The following is a 25,126-nucleotide window of genomic DNA, read 5'->3' as shown; positions in this document are numbered from 1 at the left end:
GGCTCTCACCACTTTCCGTTCCACTGGCTTTTGTAGTCTGAGGTCTAGGAGGCTGACGAGGTAAGAAAGCTTAGCTCATACCTGCCTTTGTCAGATGTCCCAGGATTTCTCAGCGGCCAGTTTTCCAGCTGGTGATTGCTTAAGTTGGAGTGCCAAAACTGGGAGGCAGGAGGGAGGCTTTCTCTCACCCACAACTCTTTTAAAGTATACAGCTCCATGGCATTTAGTACATTCACAAGGTATTCTCATTCTATAACAATTTCATTGCTCCAAAATAAAACTCTGTACATGTTTTCAAAACCCTACAATGTTTTCAGTAGGTCTTCTGAAATCTTTGCTGAGTTTTAAATTTTGGCTGTTGTTTTTTGAAGGATACAGTTGACTCTTTAATCTCTTTAAGAATCTTTCTCCAAATACTACTTATGACAGTTGAGGCTGCATCTTCTTGATGATATTGCTATTGTCCTATTATCATGTAAAACTATTTCCAGGGGGCAAAGAAAAGCTTCTTCTTTTCTGAGCATATGCATTCATTCTGCATTGGGTAATCTTTTCTACAGTAATTTGATCCAGAAATTGTTTTCTTGCACTAACACATCAAACTACTCAAAATACAGGTGAGTAAACTCTATAGTCCTGGGTGTTCATTGAAAGGACTGATGCTGAAGCTGAAACTCCAATACTTTGGCCACCTCATGTGAAGAGTTGACTCACTGGAAAAGACCCTGATGCTGGGAGGGGTTGGGGGCAGGAGGAGAAGGGGATGACAGAGGATGAGATGGTTGGATGGTATCACCGACTCGATGGACATGAGTTTGAGTAAACTCTAGGAGCTGGTGATGGACAGGGAGGCCTGGCATGCTGCGATTCATGGGGTCGCAAAGAGTCGGATACGACTGAGCGACTGAACTGAACTAAACTGAAACTATCTGCCTATCTACCAAGCAGCTGCTTGAGAAACAAAATAGTAAAAGATTAAATGTTCATTGGATGCATTTTTTTCTATTGAAAATGAGCTTAGATTTATTTAATCAAAATCTGTCTGCCAATAAACAACAATATGGAAAGTAGGGACTGTATCTTTACTTTTTTTTTGTTGTTGTTTTTTGGTTGTGCTGTGCGGCTTGAGAGATTTTAGTTCCCCAACCTGAGATTTAACCTGGCCCTGACAGTGAAAATGCTGAGTCTTAACCACTGGACCACCAGGGAATTCCTCTTTCTGGGTATTTTATCTCAGCATCTGGCTGGTATGGAATGTAGTTGATACTCAATAAATAATTCATAGAATGAACGAATGATTCTCAAGAGAAAAATGCATGATTTTAGACTTTAACTGACATCCTTACATTAAAAACTATTTTGAAAATTAACATTTTTGGGGAGCACTTAAAATTTTTCTTCCTCAAATTACATCCTTGGCCATATTTGAAAATTATGTACAGTACTCTCATTATTGGCCGCTGGTGGTACTTAATACTCTGTTATAGTTCATGCCTTCCTGTGTGTCCTTGTGCCTGAAACCTTTCCACAGATCACCCCATAAATATCTCATCTGTGAAGATTTCATTTCAGGTTCACCATTGCTGTAGAGACTTCTCTCAATTGAGAAGAACTGATCTTGTTAGTATACCTTGTGAAGACTTCTAATAAAGCATGTATAAAGTATTTATTTTGTCTTTCTCCCCTGAGATGAGTAGCAACTTGAGAGCAAGCATCAGGTCTCATTTTTGTCTTAATAATCCTTGCATCTATTTTATATATAATCGCATCTTTTAGAGGAAGAGAAGAAGATAAGGCTTTATAATTCGAAGAGTAAGGTACAACAGAGAGCAGGTGTCTACTACCAGGAAGAAAGAAGGCAAGTTTCAGTGTTGTATCTTTACATCTAGTCTTGAGTTATGGACCTGCTGAAGTTTAAACTGTTAGTTATAAATATTATGAGCAGATATCAATCATATCACTTAAAAACCTTCTGAAGTACTCACGATTACGTACATAAACTTGAGCTCTGTATTTGACAAGGCAGTTGGCACCAGCATCAGGATTAAACTTAATTTCAAAGTCATAACCTTTGGAATTTTCAGCACCCTTAGGGATAAGTTTTAATTTTCTAGCCAATTTATGATACTCTGCTAATTGTGTTTCAATCTGTAAGAAGAGAACACAAAAAGAAACACTGAAATAAAACAGTTCCATTCCACAAGGTTTTCAATTGGCTTTTTTTTTTTTTTTTTGCAGCTTTACTCAAAGATTGTGTTTTTCATTAGTTTTAAAGTTGGCATTTTTAGTAGTAACAGTAGCAGTTTTAATATAAAGAAAGATTTTATTCACACTAAATTTTAAGATAGTTTTAACACCATAATTAATTAGTAAGCAATACGGTTAGACAGCATCACTAACTCAATGGACATGAGTTTGAGCAAACTCTGGGAGATAGTGAATGACAAGGAGGCCTGGCATGCTGCAGCCCATGGGGTCACAAAGAGTCGGACATGACTTAGTGACTGAATAACAACAACAAACTACTACTGTTCTTCCATTTATCTGACAAGGAGTTTGGAATAAAAGTCCATGTTGAGGTATTAACTAAAATTCACTTTTTAAAGTACCAGACAGAGAAATTATGAAACAGAAACAAACCTTAGCTTTGTCAATACACAAAATAAAACATTTCACTTATTTAAAATGAGCGAACTGTAGTCACTCAAGTCTCTGAATGTTATTTCAACTGTTTTGATAAAAATATTTTACTAACATATTCCACATTCCTGGTCTTCTTCCCTCCGTTCAGGGTTCTGCTCACATTACATCATCAGAAGGCTTTCCCTCTAACATTAACACCCCCAATTTCTCTACTCTCTTACTTTATCCTTCAGAGCACTTGGTATCACCTGACAGAGATTACTCTTGTGTTCATCTCCATCTTCATCTCCATCACCTGAAAGCACGCTCCGTAAGAGCAGCTGCATCCCTAGCAACGAGAACAGTACTTGGCAGAGTACTCAGTATCTCATGAAATAAACGAACCTGCAGAGTCCAGGCAATTTGTTTTCATATAGTTACCATCTATAAAATGAATACTTTGAAAGAATGCAAGGGCAAAAGTACCTATCAGAACCTGCTTAAATAATCTTCAATTTCCAAAAACTTAAAAGCAACACTTATATGCAAAATTTAAGATTTCATATGAATAAATCAGGAAATCATTTCAATTACTATAATTTGTAATATAGTAGTCTCCAGGGATGACTGCTGTATGGAGTTCTCTCTGGCCTTATACTAAATAATCCTAGGAACTATCCTGTTTTTCACTGTGATTTGTTGCTGTAATAAAGCAGTTTTCACAAGGCCAAGCACTCCATCCTGCCAGACTGTGGGGACAGCAGATGTACGACACACTTCTCCTTCCACCAACCAGTTCAGACAGAGAACATGTGCCACATTCCTCCTGAAGAGTCTGGAGGTAGCCTCAATGCCCATCTCAGCAAAGAGCTCCAGAAGGGGACTCCCAGTCAGAGGTGATGGGTGGGGTAAAAATCAGTCTGGAAAGAAAAGTAAGGGGTGGACTCTTTATGCTGGACTTTAGTATTTTGCCTCCATTCTTTAATCTCTCCTACTCAGTATCCTAAGGTTTTCTTCTCACTGACCACGGCCCAGCTGGCCCCTCACTAGGCCACTGCTTACCCACTTCCTGGGTCATTTTCTTCTTTCAGCCTGATCCTCCAAGTCAAAACCAGCACCCATACAGCTAGTTTGAGCTAGTTAACAGAGTTCACCTAGTCTAGAGATTCATAACTTCCCCTCTCCCACACAGTGCTTGAGAGGCAAAATGTGCTAACTGCTGAAGCGACATTTCAGGTTCACCGACCTGGTCCACTCACACTTCAGTTTGTAAATAAGGAAACTGAGGCTCTGAGAAGTCAGAGTTGTGCTGAGGTCACATAAACATGTGCTGGCAAACCCAGGGCTACAACACAGGTTTACCAAATTCTGGGTTCAAAGACTTTTGCGATCACCATACCATCACTGGCTGTTTCTTAGAAATGCATATTTTTCTCTTTTATACACAGGGACAGAGATGAGCAGGTCAGGAGTACGAGGGAGCACAGATAATTAAGGCAAAGCAAAAATCTGCTGAAATGACTCAAAAAATGAGGCAGTGCTTATTGCTCAGGCTGAACTGTGCATTCCATATTAAGAAGTACATATGCAGCTGTGTGAAATACAGATTTTTAATAATGTAAAACAGTTAAAATGTGACCAAGAAACTTTCATTATGCTTATAATGAACTTCACAATATGATCAGGGTGAAAAACCCGCACTGCCCCATAGGCAGACGTAGATGCTTAAAGGAGCCTTTTTAAAAAGACATGCCTTCTGGGACTTCCCTGGTGGTCCTGCCCTTCTAATATAGGGGATGCAGATTCGATCCCTGGTAGGGGAACCAAGAACCTACTTCCTTTCAGGCCTTTCTTAAGGGGTCTCTGTCCACTCCCCAGATGCTGGTATTTCCAGAATTTTATCTTCCTCCTCTGTATTCTTCCTTGGTGAATTCGTCTACCCTGTGGCTCCAATGACAACATATATAGATTTTTACCAAATCTATACTGCAAACCCAGGTATTTAACGCTGCAGTACAGGCCCATGTAAAATAGTCTGTAAGATATTTTCATTTAAATGCTGCATATGGGCACAACATGTCTAGCCTACCATCTGTACTCCTGACTGCCAACTTCTCCATCTCTTCTGTTCCTAAGTGAAGGATACTACTCATTGCCTGCCCCATCACTCAAGCCAGACCCTGGTGTCGGCTTCCTTTCTTTCATCTCTTTATTCATTCTACCTCCTAAGCAGACAGAATCCACCCACTTCTTTGAATCTCCACTAGCATTATCTAAACTTCAGCCTGTAATTCCTACTAATTACTTCCCACAGATCCTTATCTGACTGCTTTGCTTCCTTCTATCCACTTTTCACATTATCAATGAGATCTTCCTGAAATGTGATCTTATGTGTTTAACATATTAATGGCCTGCTCCCTGGAGCTTTCAGGATAAAGTCCGAGCTTCTAAACCTGAGAAGGATGTTCCCCACCTGGTCTTGCTTATCCTTTAGTCTCATCTGCACAGGCCGCATCCCCTGCTGTTAGGCTCTAGCCACACGGAAAGCTCAGGACAGCAGAGTGCCTGGTGCTGCTTTCTCCCTAACTTCCCCACACACGTCACTTGCTGGCTCCCCAATCTGGCCAGGCTAATCCTCCCTCCTCATATTCCCAATTCAGCTCAGGTCTTACTTCTGCAAGGAAGCCTTTCTGAAAACCACCACCATCCATCACCCTACACTACGCACACCAAAATCTTGGTCATGTGTACTATAGGCTTCTTCAGTATGCAGTGGAGGTCTGATCTCATGGTAGAGAAATGTCAACTAGAACAGCAGTTTCTTAAGTTCCTGTGTCTCTTTATCCTCCCTCTGCACCCAACATAGTAAGTGGTACACAGCAGATGTTAAATACATGTCTGAGCAGCGAGGACATAAATGAAGAAGTGACTCATGTCCACTTCTAGAATAAGAGGCCTGGGACTTATGAAAACTATTTCCACGGCTTTAAAGACTTTTTTGGTTCATTTCTTAGTTCACTATTGGAAAATACAGGATATCTTAAGTATGACTGAGAAATTGGGCTGTTACTGAATTGACATGAAGAGATGAGTGTTTTTAGTAAAATGTCAATGCTCAAAAATTTTACCTCTTTCGCCAATTTATTCTACCCACTTAGTTCTTCCAAATTGGGATGGACCTTTACAAAGGGAAGTTCTGATGAGGTGCTGCCCTGGGAATGGTAAGACATACCGCCTCTTTGCCTCGGGCATATTTCAGCTCTTCATTCCACAACTGCTGCTGTTCAGCCTCTAGGTCCTTGGTTAATTTATTAATGGTCTGCTGCAATTCATTTCTTTCATGATTTATTCTCTCAATGTCTGCAACCGAGTACTTCTGGTTGTCAACAATATTCTGTAGTCGAGAATTCTCCTGTTTCATTGTTTCACATTCTAGTTCTGCATTGCAAAAGAAATAAATTAAGTTCCTTCAATTCTAGTTGATTAAAATGTCTAAATTTCCTTGTCATTATGGAGAACAAATATTAGTGGTCAAGTGTGAACTATTTAAAGAGCTGATGTAGAGCAAAGCTAATATATGTAATCAGACTTACTTGGAAAAAAATAAATCAATTTAGCAAATATTCCAGATAATTACTGTCCTTGATATGACAGATGATTAATATTCCAAAGAATAAGAGTTAAATCAAATATCCTAAGGAGTATCTACATAATTCCTACATGAGACAGACACAGCCGTAAAACCCTTAAAAGAATAAAATCAAAGTAGGCAGAGACCTGGGAAAATAGTATAGAAGGTCCACATAGCTATTTATTTTGTAAATTGCCAGCCAATGGCTCTGTGATGTGTAGCTATCTTTCTTTGTGCTACTTTTGGCACCACAGAAGCATCCCATAGAAGCAATTCATGGGCCACAGTATTTTCAGTTTTATGATTAAGATCCACATGTGTTTATGAAACCAAGGTTAGGAGCACACAAGATATAAACAAGCTTTCTTTAGTTAGGCTTTTATAGCATCTTTTCATGTTATTTTCAATCAGGTTAAGCTGCGGAGTAGCCTAGGAGGTAGTGATAGTGACAGAGGATAAGGCAAATATAGCAGACTGAGGCTAGCAAAGATTTAAAACCTGGCATATTAATTACAAGCTGGAATTGAGAATATGTTTATGTTCAGGCAGCATATGTTCTTAGGTTAGGTCCCTCTTGGCTTCAAAAAGCCGGGTATCTGAAAACATGTTAGAAGGTATAGTAGGTTGAGTCATGGTCACCCAAAGATATGAAGTCTCAGACCCTGGAATTTGTAAACAATACTTTATTTGGACAAGGAGTCTTCACAGATGTGATTAAGTATTTTGCAGTAAGGAGATTATCCTGGATTATTGAGGTGGGCCTTGAAGGTCATAAATATTCTGAAAAGACAGGCAGAGAGAAATTAACACAGACAGAAGAGAGACATGCACACAGAGAAGGCAGTGTGTGGATGGAGGCAGAGACTGGAGTGGTGTGGCCACAATCTCAGGAATGCTGGAAGACTCCAGAAGCTGGCGGAGGTAAGGAATGGGTTCTCCCTCAGGGTCTTCAGAGATGTGGCCCTGCCAATCTCCAGCTTCTAGCCTTCTGTGAGTGGATAAACTTCCACTGTTTGAAGTCACCAAGTTTGTGGTAATTTGTTACAGCAACCTCAGGAAACGAATATAGAAGTCACTAAAAACTTGCCCTGCTACCAACATTTACCATTAAGAGGCAAAAAGATATAGATGACAAAGATGGCTCTATATGTGGTAAGTCCCATGTATGCTCCCACCTCACTCTAAATGAACTTTCATCACTAGTTGTGCTTACCTACTCTAGAAATTTCTTCATCGAGACCATTCAATTTCTGGTCAAGAATGGCTGAATGAGACTCCAAATTGCTCATGTATGCCTGATACTTCTGAACATCTGCTTGTAAAGAAGCTTTCAGTTTTCTCAATGACTCTAGACGATTCTTTAAAAGAAAAAAAGATATGTAGTTATTCTTGTCAATAATCATTCCATACTTTACTTGAAAGTAAAGCAATACTCAAATTCATCTTTTTTTTTTTTTAATTCATCTTAAAGAAAGGTAAATTAGAGTTTTCTTTTCATTTTTAGAGGGAGTCAAAAAGAACTAAAAGGGGAGTTTACTGTTATTACCCAATTGAGAGGAGTACTTTTCAGAAGCCAATCTGGGATAGAAAAAGTCAAGGGCCAGATTGAAAAAGCACAAACATTTAAAAATCTGTTATTTTATAGAACATTTCAGTATCATAATACACAAAATAACATTAGATATCAGGATATCATCATTTAGCTTTTAGAAAGCCCTCAGGATACAATATATTATATAATATATTATATAAACTTGTTAATTATCATTCTCTTTCCACTGACTACAAAGTTGAGGGCGTCTTGTTGGTGCTCCCATGAGGTATGTAACATGGGGACCTTGTTCTAAAGATCCTTTAGGTCTGATGTAAGTAGATAAGATTCTTTCATCATATTCTGAACACCGTTAGTCCAAGACCAATAGATCACAAGGGAAAACAAAGCTCTAGGGAGACCAAACATGTTTTCATTAGGAGTTGTGGCCTGTATAAAAAAATCTAACTTTGAAGCTTATTTTGCTAATGCATTTGGTAATGCATTTGCTAATGCAAATTTCTGCATTTAAATGCATTTTGCTAATGCATTAAAAAAATTTTCTTTCTCTATATAGCTGTTTCTTTATGAAGAAAAGAGAGATCCAAGAGTGTCAGTAAGTGTGTAAGCCTATTGAAGATAAGCATGTCTACTAACCGGTTCTTTTTCTCTTTCTTGCTCCAATCTTGCAATTTGTTCATTCAGTGCTCTGTTTTTTGCTGCTAATGATTCCAGCTTGGAAGCATCTACGTTAAATAAATCCTCTGGAGAAAAAAAACCCCCAAATTTCATAAGGTCTCAGATCTGCCTAGGAAATTCTTCCCCAGATTTTTACCATTGCTCTCTCCCTCACTTCCTCTAGTCTCTACATGAAACCCTCTCAGTGAAGGACCTCCCACCATCTGTAAAACTGCAATCCCTCCCTGTGGTCCCCTGCACTCTCTGCCTCCCAGCCCTGCTTCAGTTTCCTCCGTAGCATTTGCCACCATCTGACTTATTGTTCACTTGATTATTGTCTCTAATAGAATGCAAGCTCATGAGGGCAGAGATTTCCCTCACTCATTATTGTATCTCTGGTGCCGACATGGTGGGTGGCACACAGTATGTATGTAATAAATAGTTTGAATAAATGAATATAATTTATATGCCTGATATAACTGAAATTACCAAAGAAGTCACTAGTGCTTTTGGTTTTAGATCACTATGAATTTTCCCCTTTAAAAAGAAACCCAACATCATATACTCTGCTTGCTCCCTTTCTCATGTGGACACACTCGTCCTCACTATTCCTTAGGGAGGTATATCCCATGGATATGCAAGAGAATGCCTTCTTTTTTTGGGCTGAGAGTGGCAGGGTATCCTCCTATTCTGAATGATTCTAGTCTTTGGAGGATAGCTTTACACAGCTTAAACTGATCTATTTTACCTACCACTCTGGCATTTTATAAATGACTATTATAAAAAAAGAAAAACGATGTACAATACCTCTGGAACATTTTTAAAAAGTTAGTCAGTAAGTTCTGTATGTCACTAGATCATAGTTAGAGTGCAAAAATAATTTCTTTCTTTGAAAATACAATGGCCCCTTAGCTTCCTGACATGAATTATGGGAGACCATAGATCTTTTCACTAACTGGTACTTTACTTACTAAAATAATAAGGCAAGGACATCCTTTATTTCTCTTCACCAAAGAAGCAGTTATAATAAAAATCAGGAGGTATCTAAATACATTCAAAGTGAGGCACTCATACAAACATTCGGCATAGTAAGATAAGCTACACACCAGCACGCTAGGAGCAAATGCACTTACTCAGCTTGGACTGCAGCTCTGCATTCATCTCGTCAAAGCTGTCAGCGCCAGTCATGAAACTTTCATAGCATTTTATGGTGTACTCCAAAAACAGCTGGTTGGGTAAAGCAGATTTAAAAACTCAAGTCAGGAGTCTCTATTTAGTTTGTTTCACTTTTCTAAGTGAAAATTTAAATATGAATTAAAATAATGAAAGTCAGGAATACCAAGTGGTCACATGAACTCCTGTAAATGAGACACAAAGCTAGGGAATATCATTAATTATGCTGCACAGATTTACTCAGTCTGCTACTTCTAAAGTGAATAATGAGGATTAAAAGAACACTTAAATTTGAATAAAGGTGTTATTTAGTAAATGGTTAAAAAAAAAACCCCACAAAAGCCCATATCTTCAGAGAAGGGTTTTGAGAAGGTGAGATGATGCTTATTAATGCAAACATAAGCATCTCTGGGGATAATCTAACCTATGAAAAATTTAAATGAACTGCTAATCATTGAAATCTAATTAATCTGACAAGATTTGGTTATGAAAGCCAGAACATAATTAACAAAGGCTATAATTTACACTGTAACTTCAGGTTAAAAAAATGGCATGGTTAATGGAGATTTGAACAGTAGAATGGAGCACTCGGTATTTATCCAAGGGAAAGTAACACTCCATTTTGCAGTTCTGAGGTGTTCTGGTCACTAAGGATGTATCCTTTGTTAGGAGGCAAGGAGAGCTGATAAGAATTTTCCAGTCAGATGAAGTCAGCATCCCTTAAGACAAACCAATTCCCTTTGCCCTGATGCTCTGCTTAGTAAGCAACCTTCTCATTACCTGGTTGATATGGAAGGGGTACCCTGAATGGGTGGCATGAGTATTCCTGTAACTGGAAAGGTGGATCACTGGGGGGAAATAGATTTTCATTCCTCTTCAGGTGTGAATTTAGTAAGAGTGAATCAGTTTTCTTAAGTTTGGTTGATTTTGATTCTGAAGGTTAAAAAAAAAAAATTGAGTCTCTAGATCCACAAAGCAGAGACTCAGAACCTGGTGAAGTTGGGTATTTTGGTAATTCTTTTAAATTAAATTTAAAATTAATTTTTAATTTAAAATTAAAATAAATTAAAAATAGTACTTTATAATTTCCAAAGTGCTTCTTCATATATATTGTCATGTGAAATAACAGCTAAGATAGCAGGAATAACTTTGACTCATTTAATCTTTAGGATGACTATCAAGAAATTAATATTTAATTAGTTTAGTAGGTATTATAATTTTATTTGGGTAAAAACTGAGGTATAATAAATTTAGTCTAGCAAACATATTGCAACATGGGAGGAGAATTCTCTCAAGAGGATCAGAGGCTTTCTAGCTGCTTTTCTAGCAGGGATCACTGATAAAGTATTAAGTTTAAAAAAACAAACAAACAACTTGGCAACACTACCATGGTAGTCAGTAAATTTACCTTTGAATTTGAACCATTCCCTAGGTAGTAATAAAAGATGAGGTTGAGGCTATTTCCACTTTCTTTTTATGACAAATGTTCCAGAAGGTGAAGAACAGAATTAGAACACAGAATGTTTATCTTTCATCTTAGGGACCTGCATAGTGATTGGTCTTTTATATAAGCTAGGGGAAACTGATGTTAAATCTCAATACTATAAATTTATTCCTTGGAGTGGGTGTTTGCTCCATTTGGAGAGGTAAATTTGTGTGTTTCAGGAAATAGGGCGGAGTTAGTTACATAGTTTAGGCTCCATTAAAGGACAGTCTGGGAACCAATTTAGACTATCTATTTTATCTCAGTCACTTTTAGAAGGGGCAACTATCCTAGCTAAAAAGGTCAAAACAAAACAAACAAAAAACCCACATGCCATCTATTTTAAGACCAGTCTTTTATGCTTTGTGTCCACAAAATAGATTAGAATAATGATGCCAGTATTGATTATCTTCATTCTAAAAGACAGGGGAGAAAAAGAAATATTATATCTATACATAAACAATAACATGTTATGTTTTAATTCTAATTGCCTTGTCTTTTTTACTTAACATTTTCAAATTTCTGTGCTTATTTATTTTTAGGAAATTATAGTGTGAATCCAAGAGTAAATCCATTGACTAGCATTTCCAAAAATCAATTTTAGATTTTCAGGAAGCAAAAAAACAAGTTCTACAAAAGATTATGTTAATTTCAATAATGACACACTTAGTTAATAATATCAGGTGACTAATGTTTATGGTAAAGTAAGGTACCTTATTATGCATAATTCCATCTTCAGTTTCTTCTCCCCAAGGCTGTCCATCATCAAATAAAGGTGAGCTTTCTTTCATGGCATTATGTAACTATTCAGTATACAAACAACATATTAAATTGATTAACTTTATGAGAAAAACACATTTTTCAAGTTTTGTCAAACTTGTTTTCAGTGTCATTTTTAGAAGCATTTACATTATTGCATGATAAAGTCTCTTGAGAGGTTATTCTTTTAAACCTTACAATATAATCCTTTTGACAGTTTAATAACTAAGTCCCTTAGGATTAAAAAAGGATGGGATCCATATTTAGTTCTATTCTACAAAGAAAAATATGCTTTCCTCGGGGTTCAGTTGTAAAGAACCCGCCTGCGAATGCAGGAGACCTAGGTGCAATCCCTGGGTCGGGAAGATTTCTTGGAGGATGGAATAGCAATCTACTTTAGTATTCTTGCCTGGGAAATCCCATGAAAAGAGGAGTCCATGGAGTCACAGAAGAGTTGGACATGACTGACTGATTAAACAATAATAGAGAAAAATATGCTGATCTTTTACACTGTTAGTAGCCCATTGAGAACATATGTATTGCTACACATTTTAACATAATTTTGAGAATTGAAAACAGAACTGCCATAAAAGCTAAGCCAGTAATAATTATTTCTCTTAAATGAACTTAATTTTGGTGCTCGAATGTTATCTACTGACTCCTTCAAAATGTTTAAGAATGTACCTTAGGTTGAATTCTACAATATAAAGTCTTCATTTAAACAAATATTTAAGCTGAAAGTGATAGCAAATAATAAATTATAGCAAAACATTCAGATGTTTATAATTAACAAGCCGGCAGGAAAATGCCTAAATGTTTTTAAGGCACAGAAATTCCACTTCCGAACATCTGTTTTTTTTTTTTTTTCCATTTATTTTTATTAGTTGGAGGCTAATTACTTCACAACATTTCTGTGGGTTTTGTCATACATTGACATGAATCAGCCATGGAGTTACACGTATTCCCCATCCCGATCCCCCCTCCCACCTCCCTCTCCACCCGATTCCTCTGGGTCTTCCCAGTGCACCAGGCCTGAGCACTTGTCTCATGCATCCCACCTGGGCTGGTGATCTGTTTCACCATAGATAATATACATGCTGTTCTTTTGAAACATCCCACCCTCGCCTTCTCCCACAGAGTTCAAAAGTCTGTTCTGTACATCTGTGTCTCTTTTTCTGTTTTGCATATAGGGTTATCATTACCATCTTTCTAAATTCCATATATATGTGTTAGTATGCTGTAATGTTCTTTATCTTTCTGGCTTACTTCACTCTGTATAATGGGCTCCAGTTTCATCCATCTCATTAGAACTGATTTAAATGAATTCTTTTTAACGGCTGAGTAATATACCATGGTGTATGGAACATCTGTTTTATAACGTTTTAAAAATAAAATGAAAAAGAATTTGCTATAAAACCGAAAGATACAACGTATATCCAGTATGATCAACACTGGGCTCTAAAAAAAATGGACTATGTATTAGGAATATAAAAGAACAATAAATTTTCTTAGCCTAGCACTCATTTACAGGATTGCTGAGTGGGGATACTGTTCTGAGGCTAGAGTTGATTGTCCTATCTGCTCCTTTCCTGTTCCAAAGGCACTCAATCCCTTTTGTGTATCTAGAGTGGATGCAGGCAAGCTCTGTCAACTCATCCTTTACCTTTTCCTCACTTGACAAGGCCTCATGTGACAATCAGATTTAATTAAGACTGAAAGACATGCATGGCACAGACCAAGATGAAAAACAGAAAGATAAAAACAGTTTCTGTTGCCGTGTCAAAGGTCCTTGTGAGAACTCTTGCTACTCTGCAAAGTTCAAGGTGAGCCTTACAGAGGCACAAACAGATCCCCAGAACTAGAGAAAAAACTCTTCTACTACAAGAACTGAAAATTCTGAACTGAGATTTGGTTGAAAAAATTTCAATCTGTAATCATATAAACTAGAAATATGGACTTGAGTAAACTTCTCTTATGTAAAGGTGTTATTTACTAACAAACCACCACTCCTCAATATTATAAAATATGAGAGAAGAAAAGGACTCAGAGGAATCTGAGATAAATGTTCGGGGGAAGTTCCTACTGACATTATTTTGCTGTGTGTTTTTTTTTTTGGTTGTTGTTTGTTTGGGTTTTTTTGGGTTTTGTTTGTTTCTAGCTGTAAAACCTCATGAAAACAAATGATCTCCTTGCCTTTTGGATATTGCCCTTCCTCTCCTGTGGACCCATGTAGTAACATTTTGAAGAACATAAAACCAAACATGCTCTGAAAACTGACTCAGACTTGGAGCTAATTGGTAAAAGCAAGATTGGGAGAGAAAAAGAAATATTCTGAGGAGAGGGGAAAAAATCTTTCCTATGTATATATTTAAAATGAGAAATCAAATACCTTGATGCAGTCTATTAGCCAAACCAAGGCTGCCACAATGTGAGGCCATGTATGAGGGGCCCCCACTGTATACATGGAGCTTTTTGATAATGCAAAAGGATACCTATGAAAAATGAGAAAAAATAAGCTGGCATGTTAATAATGGCTAAATTAAGCAAGAAGTTACATTAAAAAAGTTCCAAGTATATACCAACAGTCTTGACTTGTTCAGAAGTAAAATATTTGTCGAGATTCTTTCCTTTGTCATCTTACTCTCAAAGGATTTTGTGTATTTTTTTTTTTTTGAAGATTACTTTGTACACGTATCCCCTAAGTTGCAAAACTTGACTTACAACCAACAGGCTGGACTTCTCTTCTGAAAGATTATTTGTTCTCTCAAATGCAATGTACCCTAAATAAAACCATGTATGTACTTCTCCTCCTCAAATCCACCTCTCCCTGTGTTTATCCTACACAGGCTTTTCTGGACTCTTATCTCACTCCATTTTCACCAGGTTTTGACACCTATCCTTTCTGATCTATAAAATTCACAATATCTAGTCCATCCTATCTATTCCTTGTCACATGAGTAGTTGAGGGCTTTAGGATCTATCATCTGTACTTCAGTAATAATCCCCAAATAGTTGTTTATTTTTGCCTTTTCGATTGATCTTGCATATGTGACCCACAGGGGCCATCTTAAAATATACTACTTCTCTAACTCAAAATCTTTACACACTTATTGAGTTTCATTCTTTTCTGTGTTCCAATAATCTCTCTAGGCTAAAGAGAAATATAACATACAAACCCAAGATCTCTAAAGATTCTTGGAACCTCTTCTTCAAACTTTGTGTCAGGAAGTTCATATGAAGGGCAGAGGAAGCCATAAAGAAAAGTGAAGATCTTCAGGAAGTCTTTAACAGAAGGAGCTTGTAGAGATTTCATGGATACACTATATGCATAACCGTTTTCTGAAAGAAACTACAATGATTTTTATGAAATGTCAAATGTTTCACAATAGGAAAATTATTGAAAATTACTTAAAGAGAACACTCACAATTTACAATATTAAAGAATATAAAATACCTCACAGAGTTGTCGAATACATTGCTGAATGAATGCTTTGTCATTAAGTGGTCTTGGGTCCTTGATTTTTTCAGAAGTGGAAAATATACCAAACTGACTATTCCGGGATCCATGTCCACTAGTTCTGCAAACAAAATCAGTCAAAATTATTTCCTTCTGAGCTGAAGCCTAATTATTCCAAGGCGATCTTACATATTTACTCATTTGGCCACGCTGGGTCTTAGTTGCAGCATGTAGGATCTAATTCCCTGACCAGGGATGGAACCTGTGTCGGGCCACCTGCATTGAAGTCTTAGCCCCTGGATCACCAGGGAAGTCCCATGATTTTATATTTTAACATCAGCATCAAACATTAAAATTCAATTCTTCAGTTTTTATTTAAACAGATTTCTCTTATTCAAAGCAGAGAAAAGAAGAGCAAATAATGAAAATTAAAGTATAAAATGAGGCAGGAAGAAATACTCTTTTGGTGGTCTGCATCACTAACACACACATTATTCTCTAAAAATGTGTGTTCTGAGTCCGGCAGGTTCTTTGCACCAACCGTTTTCTAGGTCTCAACAACCCAGATCCTTTCAATAGCCTACTCACCCCTTCATGACTGCTCCTTTACTTCCAATCTCTTTATTTGCCATTATTTAATGTGAGAAAATTACCTTTGAGATGTTGAAATAGATTGTGTGTGCTTTCTTCATGAATGTTCTTGTCATGCGATATTGTGTATCTGACTGTGATTTACCATAAATAAATGTGTCACTACTTTTTGGTCATTAACAGCTATAACATTTATGCTCCATTCTAAGCGCCATCCCCCCAAACAAAACTTCCATTTGTTTAAACCTTTATAGTAACTCCTTTTGCTAATCTTTGTGGCCCAACTTACCTAACTATTCTAGTTTATTAAGTATACTTGGAACAGTACTTTTCTTTACTGGACAGACTCCACAAAGCTGAGTTACAGTGAACATTGCTCTAATATCTCAACTCTGTTCATCAAAACAGAGTTTCTCCCTGCAAGTTTGCTTGCTGCTTTCAAGTTCTCTTCTGCCCAGGCTCTAAAAGTTCTTTAGCGTGGGCCCTCTTTCACTGCTACTCTGACTAATTAGCTAATTTTCTCCCTGAGAATTTGATAACTTGAGAATCACTCTTCTCCTTACTGCTAGTAGTTAATCTTTAATATGTATTATTCTACACAAACACTAATAGCTTTTCAAAAGCATTAATAGCTTTTGAAATTATAAAAGTATTTCCTAACCAATCAAAATACTGTATTACTCAACTTACAGTTTAAGAGCATAGGGTCTAGAACCAGAGTCTGTGGTTAAAAAAGCTATCTCTGTTACCAGTTGTATGACTTTGGGTAAATTACTTAACGTCTCAGTGCTTCAATTTCCTTATTGATAAAATGAAGACAATGACTATCTACACATAGGGCAGTTCTGAGGATTGAACAGAGGAGACACAAAATAGCACTTTTCTGGCTAACAAAAATGCTCAGCAAACATTAGATTTTAACATCATTATCCCCATTATCTCTGAAGTTCAGCTCTGACATGAATGTTACATTATAAAAATTCCTTAAGATTTTTCAGCTAGAGTGAACACCAGAGACAGTTTAACCTGGGTTTATGACAAAGATTTCTCATAAGGTAACAAATACGTCATCTCTAAATGTTTTCAAAATAGTTAAATCAACACCTGTCTTAAAGTTATATTTTAAATTTTGGTGAAAGTGGCCACAGGACTGGAAAAGGTCAGTTTTCATTCCAATCCCTAAGAAAGTCAATGCCAAAGAATGCTCAAACTACAGCACAATCGCACTCATCTCACACGCTACTAAAGTAATGCTCAAAATTCTCCAAGCCAGGCTTCAGCAATACGTGAACCAAGAACTTCCAGATGTTCAAGCTGGTTTTAGAAAAGGCAGAGGGACCAGAGATCAAATTGCCAACATCCGCTGGATTATCGAAAAAGCAAGAGAGTTCCAGAAAAATATCTATTTCTGCTTTATTGACTACGCCAAAGCCTTTGACTGTGTGGATCACAATAAACTGTGGAAAATTCTGAAAGAGATGGGAATACCAGACCACCTGACCTGCCTCTTGAGAAACCTGTATGCAGGTCAGGAAGCAACAGTTAGAACTGGACATGGAACAACAGACTGGTTCCAAATAGGAAAAGGAGGACGTCAAGGCTGTATATTGTCACTCTGCTTATTTAACTTATATGCAGAGTACATCATGAGAAACACTGGGCTGGAAGAAGCACAAGCTGGAATCAAGATTGCTGGGAGAAATATCAATAACCTCAGATATGCAGATGTCACCCCCTTATGGCAGAAGTGAAGAGGAACTAAAAGCCTCTTGATGAAAGTAAAGAGAGTGAAAAAGTTGGCTTAAAGTTAACATCAAAAAAAAGATCATCATCTGTCCATCATCATGAAATAGATGGGGAGACAGCGGAAACAGTGGTCAGACTTTATTTTTTTGGGCTCAAAATCACTGAGATGTGACTGTAGCCATGAAATTAAAAGACGTTACTCCTTGGAAGGAAAGTTATGACCAACCTAGATAGCATATTAAAAAGCAGAGCATTACTTTGCCAACAAAGGTCCATCTGTCAAGGCTATTTTTTTCCATGGTCATGTATGATGTGAGATTGCACTGTGAAGAAAGCTGAGCCGAAAAATTGATGCTTCTGAACTGTGTGTTGAAGACTCTTGAGAGTCCCTTGGACTGCAAGGAGATCCAACCAGTCCATCCTAAAGGAGATCAGTCCTGGTTTCATTGGAAGGACTGATGTTGAAGCTGAAACTCCAATACTTTGGCCACCTGATGCGAAGAGCTGACTCATTGGAAAAGACCCTGATGCTGGGAGGGATTGGGGGCAGGAGGAGAAGGGAACGACAGAGGATGAGATGGCTGGATGGCATCACCGACTCGATGGGCATGAGTTTGAGTAAACTCCGGGAGTTGGTGATGGACAGGGAGGCCTGGTGTGCTGCGATTCATGGGGTCACAAAGAGTCGGACACGACTGAGTGACTGAACTGAACTGACTGAACTGACTGACTGAGGTTAAAAAAAAAATGTTTGCTTTGGAGTTGGGAATTTCTTTAAAAAAATTAAATTTATTGAGGTATAATTTGCTTAGAATAAAATGCACCAGCTTAAAGCATACAGTTTGATGAGGTTTGACAAGGAACACACCTGTGAAAATTCTAACATGATCAAAATTAAACATTTCCATCATCCCAAAGTCTCATCGCTCTAAACAGTCAATCCTTACCTCACTCTAAACAACCTCTGATCTACTCTAGACAGCGCTTCTCAAAGTGTGATCTAGGGGATCTGAGAAGTCAAAACTCTTTTCACAATAAAATTAAGGTTCTTTTTCACCCGTTTCGTTCTCATTCTCTCTCTCCTGAGTGTACAGTGGAGTTTTCCAAAGGCTGGCTACATGATGTCAGATACTGCAGCAGACTGAGCTCAGAAACAGATGAGAATCTAGCTACCTTCTATGAAGTCAGACATTAAGAGACTGCAAAAATGTAAAACAATGTCACCCTTCTTACTGAAATACTTTTGTTTTTAAAAAATGTTTTAAAAAATAAAAGCATGTTATTTATGTTAACATGTAATGGGTTATTGTTAAATTCAATTAATAAATATTAAAAACTTCCCCCTCAGTTTCAATTTCTAATATAGTTAATATCTATAGATATGGCCCATAAAATAAGAGTCCATAATATTTGTTTTGTTGTTGTTCAGTTACTAAGTCATATCTGGTTCTTTGTGACCCCATGGACTGTAGCTCGCCAGGATTCCCTGTCCTTCACTATCTTTCAGAGTATGTTCAAATTCATGGCCATTGAGTCGGTGATGCCTTCCAACCATCTCATTCTCTGTCGTCCCCTTCTCTTCCTGACCTCAATCTTTCCCGGCATCAGGGTTTTTCCTAATGAGTCAGCTCTTTGCATCAAGTGGCCAAAGCACTGGAGCTTCAGCAGGATTCCTTCCAATGAATATTCAGCATTGATTTCCTTTAGGATTGACTGGTTTGATAATATTTAAGAGTATTAAAAAGTCTGTGACTAAAATGTTGGACTAGATGACGATTCCGAACGTTAAAATGCTCTGATCCCAGAGTGTCTATGTGAAGAATTTTCCATCAAGTATTCACTTGTAACAATGAAACAGTGGTCTGAATGTTCTGATGTATCTTTCAGCATCATTTAAGGCAAATATAACCAATTTAACCATTTAAAACAGAGGAAAACAAGATTAAAACTTTCTCTTAAAAGGGACCATGATATCTAATTTTTTGTACTTTTAGCATTTAACTCAATGTATGGCTATAAGAATCTTTTCCACTAAAATTAATAAAAAATATCATTACCTTTTACCAAATACAGAGGTTTTTCTTTCAGATGTGGGTCTGTTTATATTCAATTTTCCAAAGGTTGATCTCTCTTTGCTTTAAGAAAAGGAGAAAAACAAACTCTTCAAATGAATGGAAAAATATTAGTTCAAGAGACTTTTGGAAATATGTTACCCATTTCCTACAAAAATAATCCAAAAGCATGAAAATTTTCAGCAGCAATTACAGTTGTTATAAATGGGATAAGCTTACAATATAGTATATATTTGCTTAACTAAAGTGTTAAGAAGTGGGAAAAAATCCACATCTACATTGTTACTTTAATTATCTTAAAATATGTACATTTATGGATAACAACTTCAAAGGAAAATGAATAATTTAAAAATAGGTATTTTCAATCATAGACTGATAGTCACACTTAAATTTTGTTCTTTTGAGGCTTACTCTTTATTAGAACGTGGCTATACTCAAGAACATACATTCTGTCAATTACTGACCAAAAATATTGACAAAAAAGCAGTCTTTTACCTTCTGACACAATTTAAGGCACAAATCTTTTGCAGTAGTAATGTACAAAAGTACAAAAAATTTTATTTCAGAAGAAAAAAATGTATAAATATTTCAAATTTCTAAAAGTAGCAGAGGCTCATACAATGTAAATCTAAGTAATTTAAGAGCAATTAGCAAGTAACTTGTACCTTGGTAATATAAGATTGATACAACTCACATAGATTACAAATAGCCTTCTCTTAATTTTAAGAAAATCATTCATAGGGAAAAATTAGTTTATGATTGAAAGTTCTACCCCCACAGTTGATTTTTTATTTAAAACGTAAAAAAAAAAATTTGAATCATAGTTGATTTACGATGTTACAGGTATACACCAAACTGAGTGTTTATTATATAGGGTTGGCCAAAAAGTTTGTTGGGATTCCTGTAATATCTTGCATATATATACGTATATATATATACATGCATATACTTTTTCAGATTTTTTTCCATTACAATTATTATACATTATTAGAGGATATTGAACACGGTAATAGCAAGTTCTTCTGGACACCTTTTTTGGACACCAATGAATCTCCAGGAAATAGTTCAGAGAAGCAGTGTTCTATAGGTGGCTCCTAAACTGCAGTTAATTGTCAGAGCAAGTAATGGTTTTGATTGAGAACTGTGCTAGTTGAATAAACTGCAGTAAACTGAAAATTATAGCACAGAACCTGCTAAAACAAGCAGCTCTGAGGAAAGCAGGAAAATAAAAATGAAAGAGCACTGAAGGGGAATTGGCAGTCCCTTAGGGATTGCCTTACAAAGGATGTGGCTTTTGAGATTTAAGTATCAAATGAGATAAGACACAACACAAGTGTCGGGCCCACTCTCAGCCTTCATTGACTCCGAATCAGGTACCGCTGACAACAGACAAGATTCATCACAATATTACACTACATCTTTGCATTAACCACCTTTACAGATTTCTCTGCCAAGACAATAAGGCATGTGGTACTCACGTTTGAGGGGTATGGAGACCTGGTTTATTTAAGTCCTGGGATCTTAATTCCTGCATAGACAGGCGGCCAGCACCACCGGCGGAAACTGAACTGCGTTTCATGCTTATGACCTGCATTCATGAATTTGGTATTAAACAAGTCTTTCCAGATGTAGATGGTACATTAAACCTCAACTATTATCTTCATCCTCAAACAGAAAGGCAGCAAGTTTCATTGTTCCTTCCTGGGTTATCTTGTTCATGTAAGGTGAGGTCCTCATTTACAGGGAATATTTATCTATTTGATTTCCTTTAAAAATACTCAACACACGAAAATACTTACTAACTGCCTACCATGTACAAGGGAGTGTGCAAAGCAGTGCAAACAATAGAAAGGTGGAAAAGGTATGATTCCTCTTCACAAGGGAATTTATGGTAGTTAAAACCCTGAATCCTAACTCTGATCACATCACCACTGTTGGCTGTGCCTATTTAGATGGGAAGTCAGGCCACCTGACAACAACTACCTCTGATGTTTCCCTTGGTCTCAAAGGAAACCATCCTGTTTTCTTTTCCTAATGTCCATCCTCTTTAGCTCTGTCCTTAACCTTCTCTTTCTCATTTATATTCTTCAATTACTGGCCCTCTTGCTTAAATCTCCCTTTTATTAAGGATACATTATCTGGCCTACAGGTCGCTTCCACTTCCTCAGACTACATTCACTTCTCACTCCCTTTTTACCTCCTGGGGTATCTTTCACTGACAGATCTTCGGATCCTATTGTTACCGAGTCCAACCTCACTCTGATTGCTGCAGGACAGGCCAATTAATCTGAGACATGGTGTTGAAAGAGCTAACTGAAATGCCAGGTTCTTTTATAGATCAGAGATGCCAGGGAGGTGAGGAAATAAAGTAAAATGGCCATTAATCTTGAAAATATCTCTTAGAATGGCAAGCCTTAGGCAGGGGACGTGTTAATTTCTTTCTTACTGTTATTTACAGGTGGACAGGGTTCTGAACAAAGGCACTTTAGTTTAACAGTCAGGCAGAGGGGAAGGATTCTCTGAGGTTGGCCATTATGTATGATTATAATAACAAAAGTAACAGAAAACAAATCAAAGAAACAGTTCTAACTAGAGTCAGAATTGGCTTTTCTCTGCAACAGGATCTTGTCTTTGAGGTATTAGACACTGTACTCCTCACCTTTCCAGGTCCTGCCCTGGTTTCCAGGACAATGGACATCTGTGGTTATCCTTTTCTCTAAGCTCTCCTTTGTCTTTGAAACCGATATACTCTTTCCTTCTTTGTGTGGATACCCATTTCTTCTTCAGTATACACTTCTGTATCTATTAAACTTTTCCACTCTCATCTATATGTTCCCTCCCAATCTCCACTTACAATGTACTCTCAGAATCTGAGATTAATACTTCTGGATGTACTCCGTACACGGCAATCGGGATGCTACACTAATAGCTCAAACGCAAAAACAATAAACAGTTCCTCATCTTGTCTTCCTCTGTGTGCTGTCATGAATTCTTCCCTTTTTCCTCTCTCCAGGCCCTCTTCTTCCCATCAGTGTCCGCTTGGCCCTCCCCTTCTCCCTCGGAAAATCACTGCCGTAAGAAATTTACTGGACTCCCGGAAACTAGCGCCTCGTACCGACTGGCTCGAGAGGTCGGTTACAATAACAAACACCAAAACGTCGCCTCCCAGGGCTTGTGACTCTAACCTGGCGACCTGGCGTTCTCTCTCCAGCTGCCCAGAGCAAAATTCACCCAAAATCATTAGTTACCTTTCTCCCAGCTTTCCGACACGATCCAGGGACCGAATTGCTGTAAGCCCTGCAACTGCCCACTGGACAGGACAGCAGCCGCCAAAACACAAACTCTTTCCACCCGCCGCCGCCTTTCGAATTTTAAAATCTCCGCCGGCGTGTACGTCATCGCGCAGGACGTGAGCGCGCGTGCGCAATTTTCGTGCGCAACTCTCGTACGCAATTCTCGCGCGCTGCTCCTCGTCGCCGGAAGTTTTGCGTGTTGCTCAGGCGCCGCCACCTCACCGGCTGCACTGGCATTTCCTGGCCACTGTAAGCGTCCTCTGCAAAGTTAGGTCCGACCTTTGAATTTAACGGTGAATGTCGGAGCGCTGTACATCACTGAGTAGCGAGCAGAGCGCTCCAGGCCTGGAAACGCGGTTTTTTTTTTTTCTTTTTCCGTACAGCAACATGGCCGCTCCCATCGACTCTTAGAAAAGGAGAATTTTTGTTTACCACCCCCCCCTCCCCCACTTTGTTCTGAAAAGCGTGTCTTTCAGGATCTCTGGGTTAGACGCGTGCTGTTTCATGAAGCAAGTCTGGGAAGGAGGCGAGGTAGGCGTTAGTGACGGCGGAATGTGGGCGCAGTCGGCCTCAGGGTCGCGCTGCTGATGTAGAGAGATTCTTTACGGTTGAGCTAGCAGGGAAGCCCAGTAAGCTACTTTGCTAAAACAGGACATCACCCGCTTCCCTGAGTTTGAACTCAGAGGCAAACACAGCCCCAAACCTGAAAAGTGGTGGGAGTGACAGGGGAGCTCAGAGCTCCAGGACTGGATACCTGGGTCTTGTAGCAGTTGTGCCATCAACGAGTTGTACATACTGTCGTGGTCCGCGTGCGGGTTGGAAAAGGATTTCCAGACATGAGACAGAATGAGAGGGAAATAAAGTTTATTAGAATGGGAGACGCTGTTAGAACAGCGGGCCAGCTCAAGGGAAAACCGACGCTGAACAGGGGTCCTTATCCTTTTATCCCCAGGGTACAAGGAGTGGAATAGGGGTCTTGCGGGTCATTTGCTGATTGGATGAGGCATGTATACCGGGTTGGGGGAGAGTAGGGCAAATACCTTCTCTCTTTGGAGTAGGAGGGGAGACAGTTTATACTGTTCCGTTAATAGTTAGAACATGGGGAGGGAAGGACCATAAGGGTCTGGTTTTTCTGTTCCTGCATTTCAAGACCCTCCTTGGTTTTATCTGCTGTTTCGTCCTAGGGTCACCACACATACTTTAGGGCAAGTCACCTTTCCTGTGTGAGTTTCAGCCTTCCCATCTACACTTCTAGCGTGCACTATCCGTTTTAAGATCGCTTCACCACAAGTGATGACTCTGATGCTCAGTTGCCTCCACTCTTGATACCCCATGGGCTGTAGCCCGCCAGGCTCCTCTGCTCATGGGATTTTCCAAGCAAGAATACTGAGGTGAGTTGCCATTTCTTCCTCCAGGGGATCTTCCTGATCCAGGGATAAAATCCCCGTCTCCTGTGTCTCCTTTGGCAGAAGGATTCTTTACCACTGAGCCACCTGGGAAGCCTGATGACTCTGAAGGGAGGACCAGTAACAGAATTACTGTCACCAGTAGTAGTTATTGATTGCTTTGTGTGAAACAGGAGCACACACTTAAAGTTAGTTACCTCAAATAATTCCCTAAACTGCCCCCTAAGATGTCCTAAAATGATAAAATCGAAGCTCAGTGAAATCAAATGACTGGTCCATGGTCATAATGCTAATGCAAATGGTGTTAGAAATTTCAATCTATATACATTGCTACTGTTATTAACTGCGCTATTAACCGCTTAATGTATTTCTTATTTTATTTCTTATTCTATATCCCCTTTTAAGTTCTCCACTACACAATGTTTAGTAAGGAAAATCCAGAACTTAACGCCTTTTTTGGTCTTTTTTTTTTTTTTTTGGCTGTGCCATTTGGCCTATGGGATCTTAGTTCCCTGCCTGGGACTGGAACCAAGAACCTGGAATCCAGACTCTGTGAAAGCCCAGAGTCCTAATCACTGGACTACCAGGGAATTCCCTAAAAACTGTCTTTTAGGAAAAGATAAGTTCTGAAAAAACCTAGTTGCCAGAAGAGGACTGCTCAGAACCAGTTGCAGATCCGGACTC

General features: G+C 38.3%; 2 protein-coding genes across 5 annotated transcripts in view; one reads left to right on the top strand and one right to left on the bottom strand.

The window, feature by feature from the left end:
• The window catches only part of NDC80 (NDC80 kinetochore complex component), a 35,388-nt gene extending 12,251 nt beyond the window's left edge, over positions 1–23,137 (bottom strand). Inside the window, exons 1-12 of the mRNA XM_043444021.1 lie at positions 22,992–23,137; positions 21,222–21,331; positions 19,729–19,806; positions 15,332–15,455; positions 15,054–15,226; positions 14,267–14,369; positions 11,832–11,921; positions 9,596–9,689; positions 8,442–8,548; positions 7,467–7,611; positions 5,855–6,060; positions 1,996–2,148 (exon numbers count right to left, since the gene is read on the bottom strand). Of these exons, the coding sequence (XP_043299956.1) occupies positions 1,996–2,148; positions 5,855–6,060; positions 7,467–7,611; positions 8,442–8,548; positions 9,596–9,689; positions 11,832–11,921; positions 14,267–14,369; positions 15,054–15,226; positions 15,332–15,455; positions 19,729–19,806; positions 21,222–21,322 (1,374 nt within the window). The 5' untranslated portion in view covers positions 21,323–21,331; positions 22,992–23,137. The remainder of the gene's footprint in view (positions 1–1,995; positions 2,149–5,854; positions 6,061–7,466; positions 7,612–8,441; positions 8,549–9,595; positions 9,690–11,831; positions 11,922–14,266; positions 14,370–15,053; positions 15,227–15,331; positions 15,456–19,728; positions 19,807–21,221; positions 21,332–22,991) is intronic.
• Positions 23,138–23,233: 96 nt separating this feature from the next.
• Positions 23,234–25,126, top strand: part of METTL4 (methyltransferase 4, N6-adenosine) — a 106,457-nt gene continuing 104,564 nt past the window's right edge. For all 4 annotated transcript variants that reach the window (XM_043444024.1, XM_043444022.1, XM_043444023.1 and 1 more), the window contains exons 1-2: positions 23,234–23,567; positions 24,221–24,427. In XM_043444024.1, the coding sequence (XP_043299959.1) occupies positions 24,369–24,427 (59 nt within the window). In that variant the 5' untranslated portion in view covers positions 23,234–23,567; positions 24,221–24,368. The remainder of the gene's footprint in view (positions 23,568–24,220; positions 24,428–25,126) is intronic.

This window comes from Cervus canadensis, chromosome 23 (assembly GCF_019320065.1).
Source record: "Cervus canadensis isolate Bull #8, Minnesota chromosome 23, ASM1932006v1, whole genome shotgun sequence".
NCBI classification, from domain to species: domain Eukaryota; kingdom Metazoa; phylum Chordata; class Mammalia; order Artiodactyla; family Cervidae; genus Cervus; species Cervus canadensis.
The sequence above is the reverse complement of the archived record's forward strand: the minus strand, read 5'-3'. Positions and strand labels throughout refer to the sequence as shown.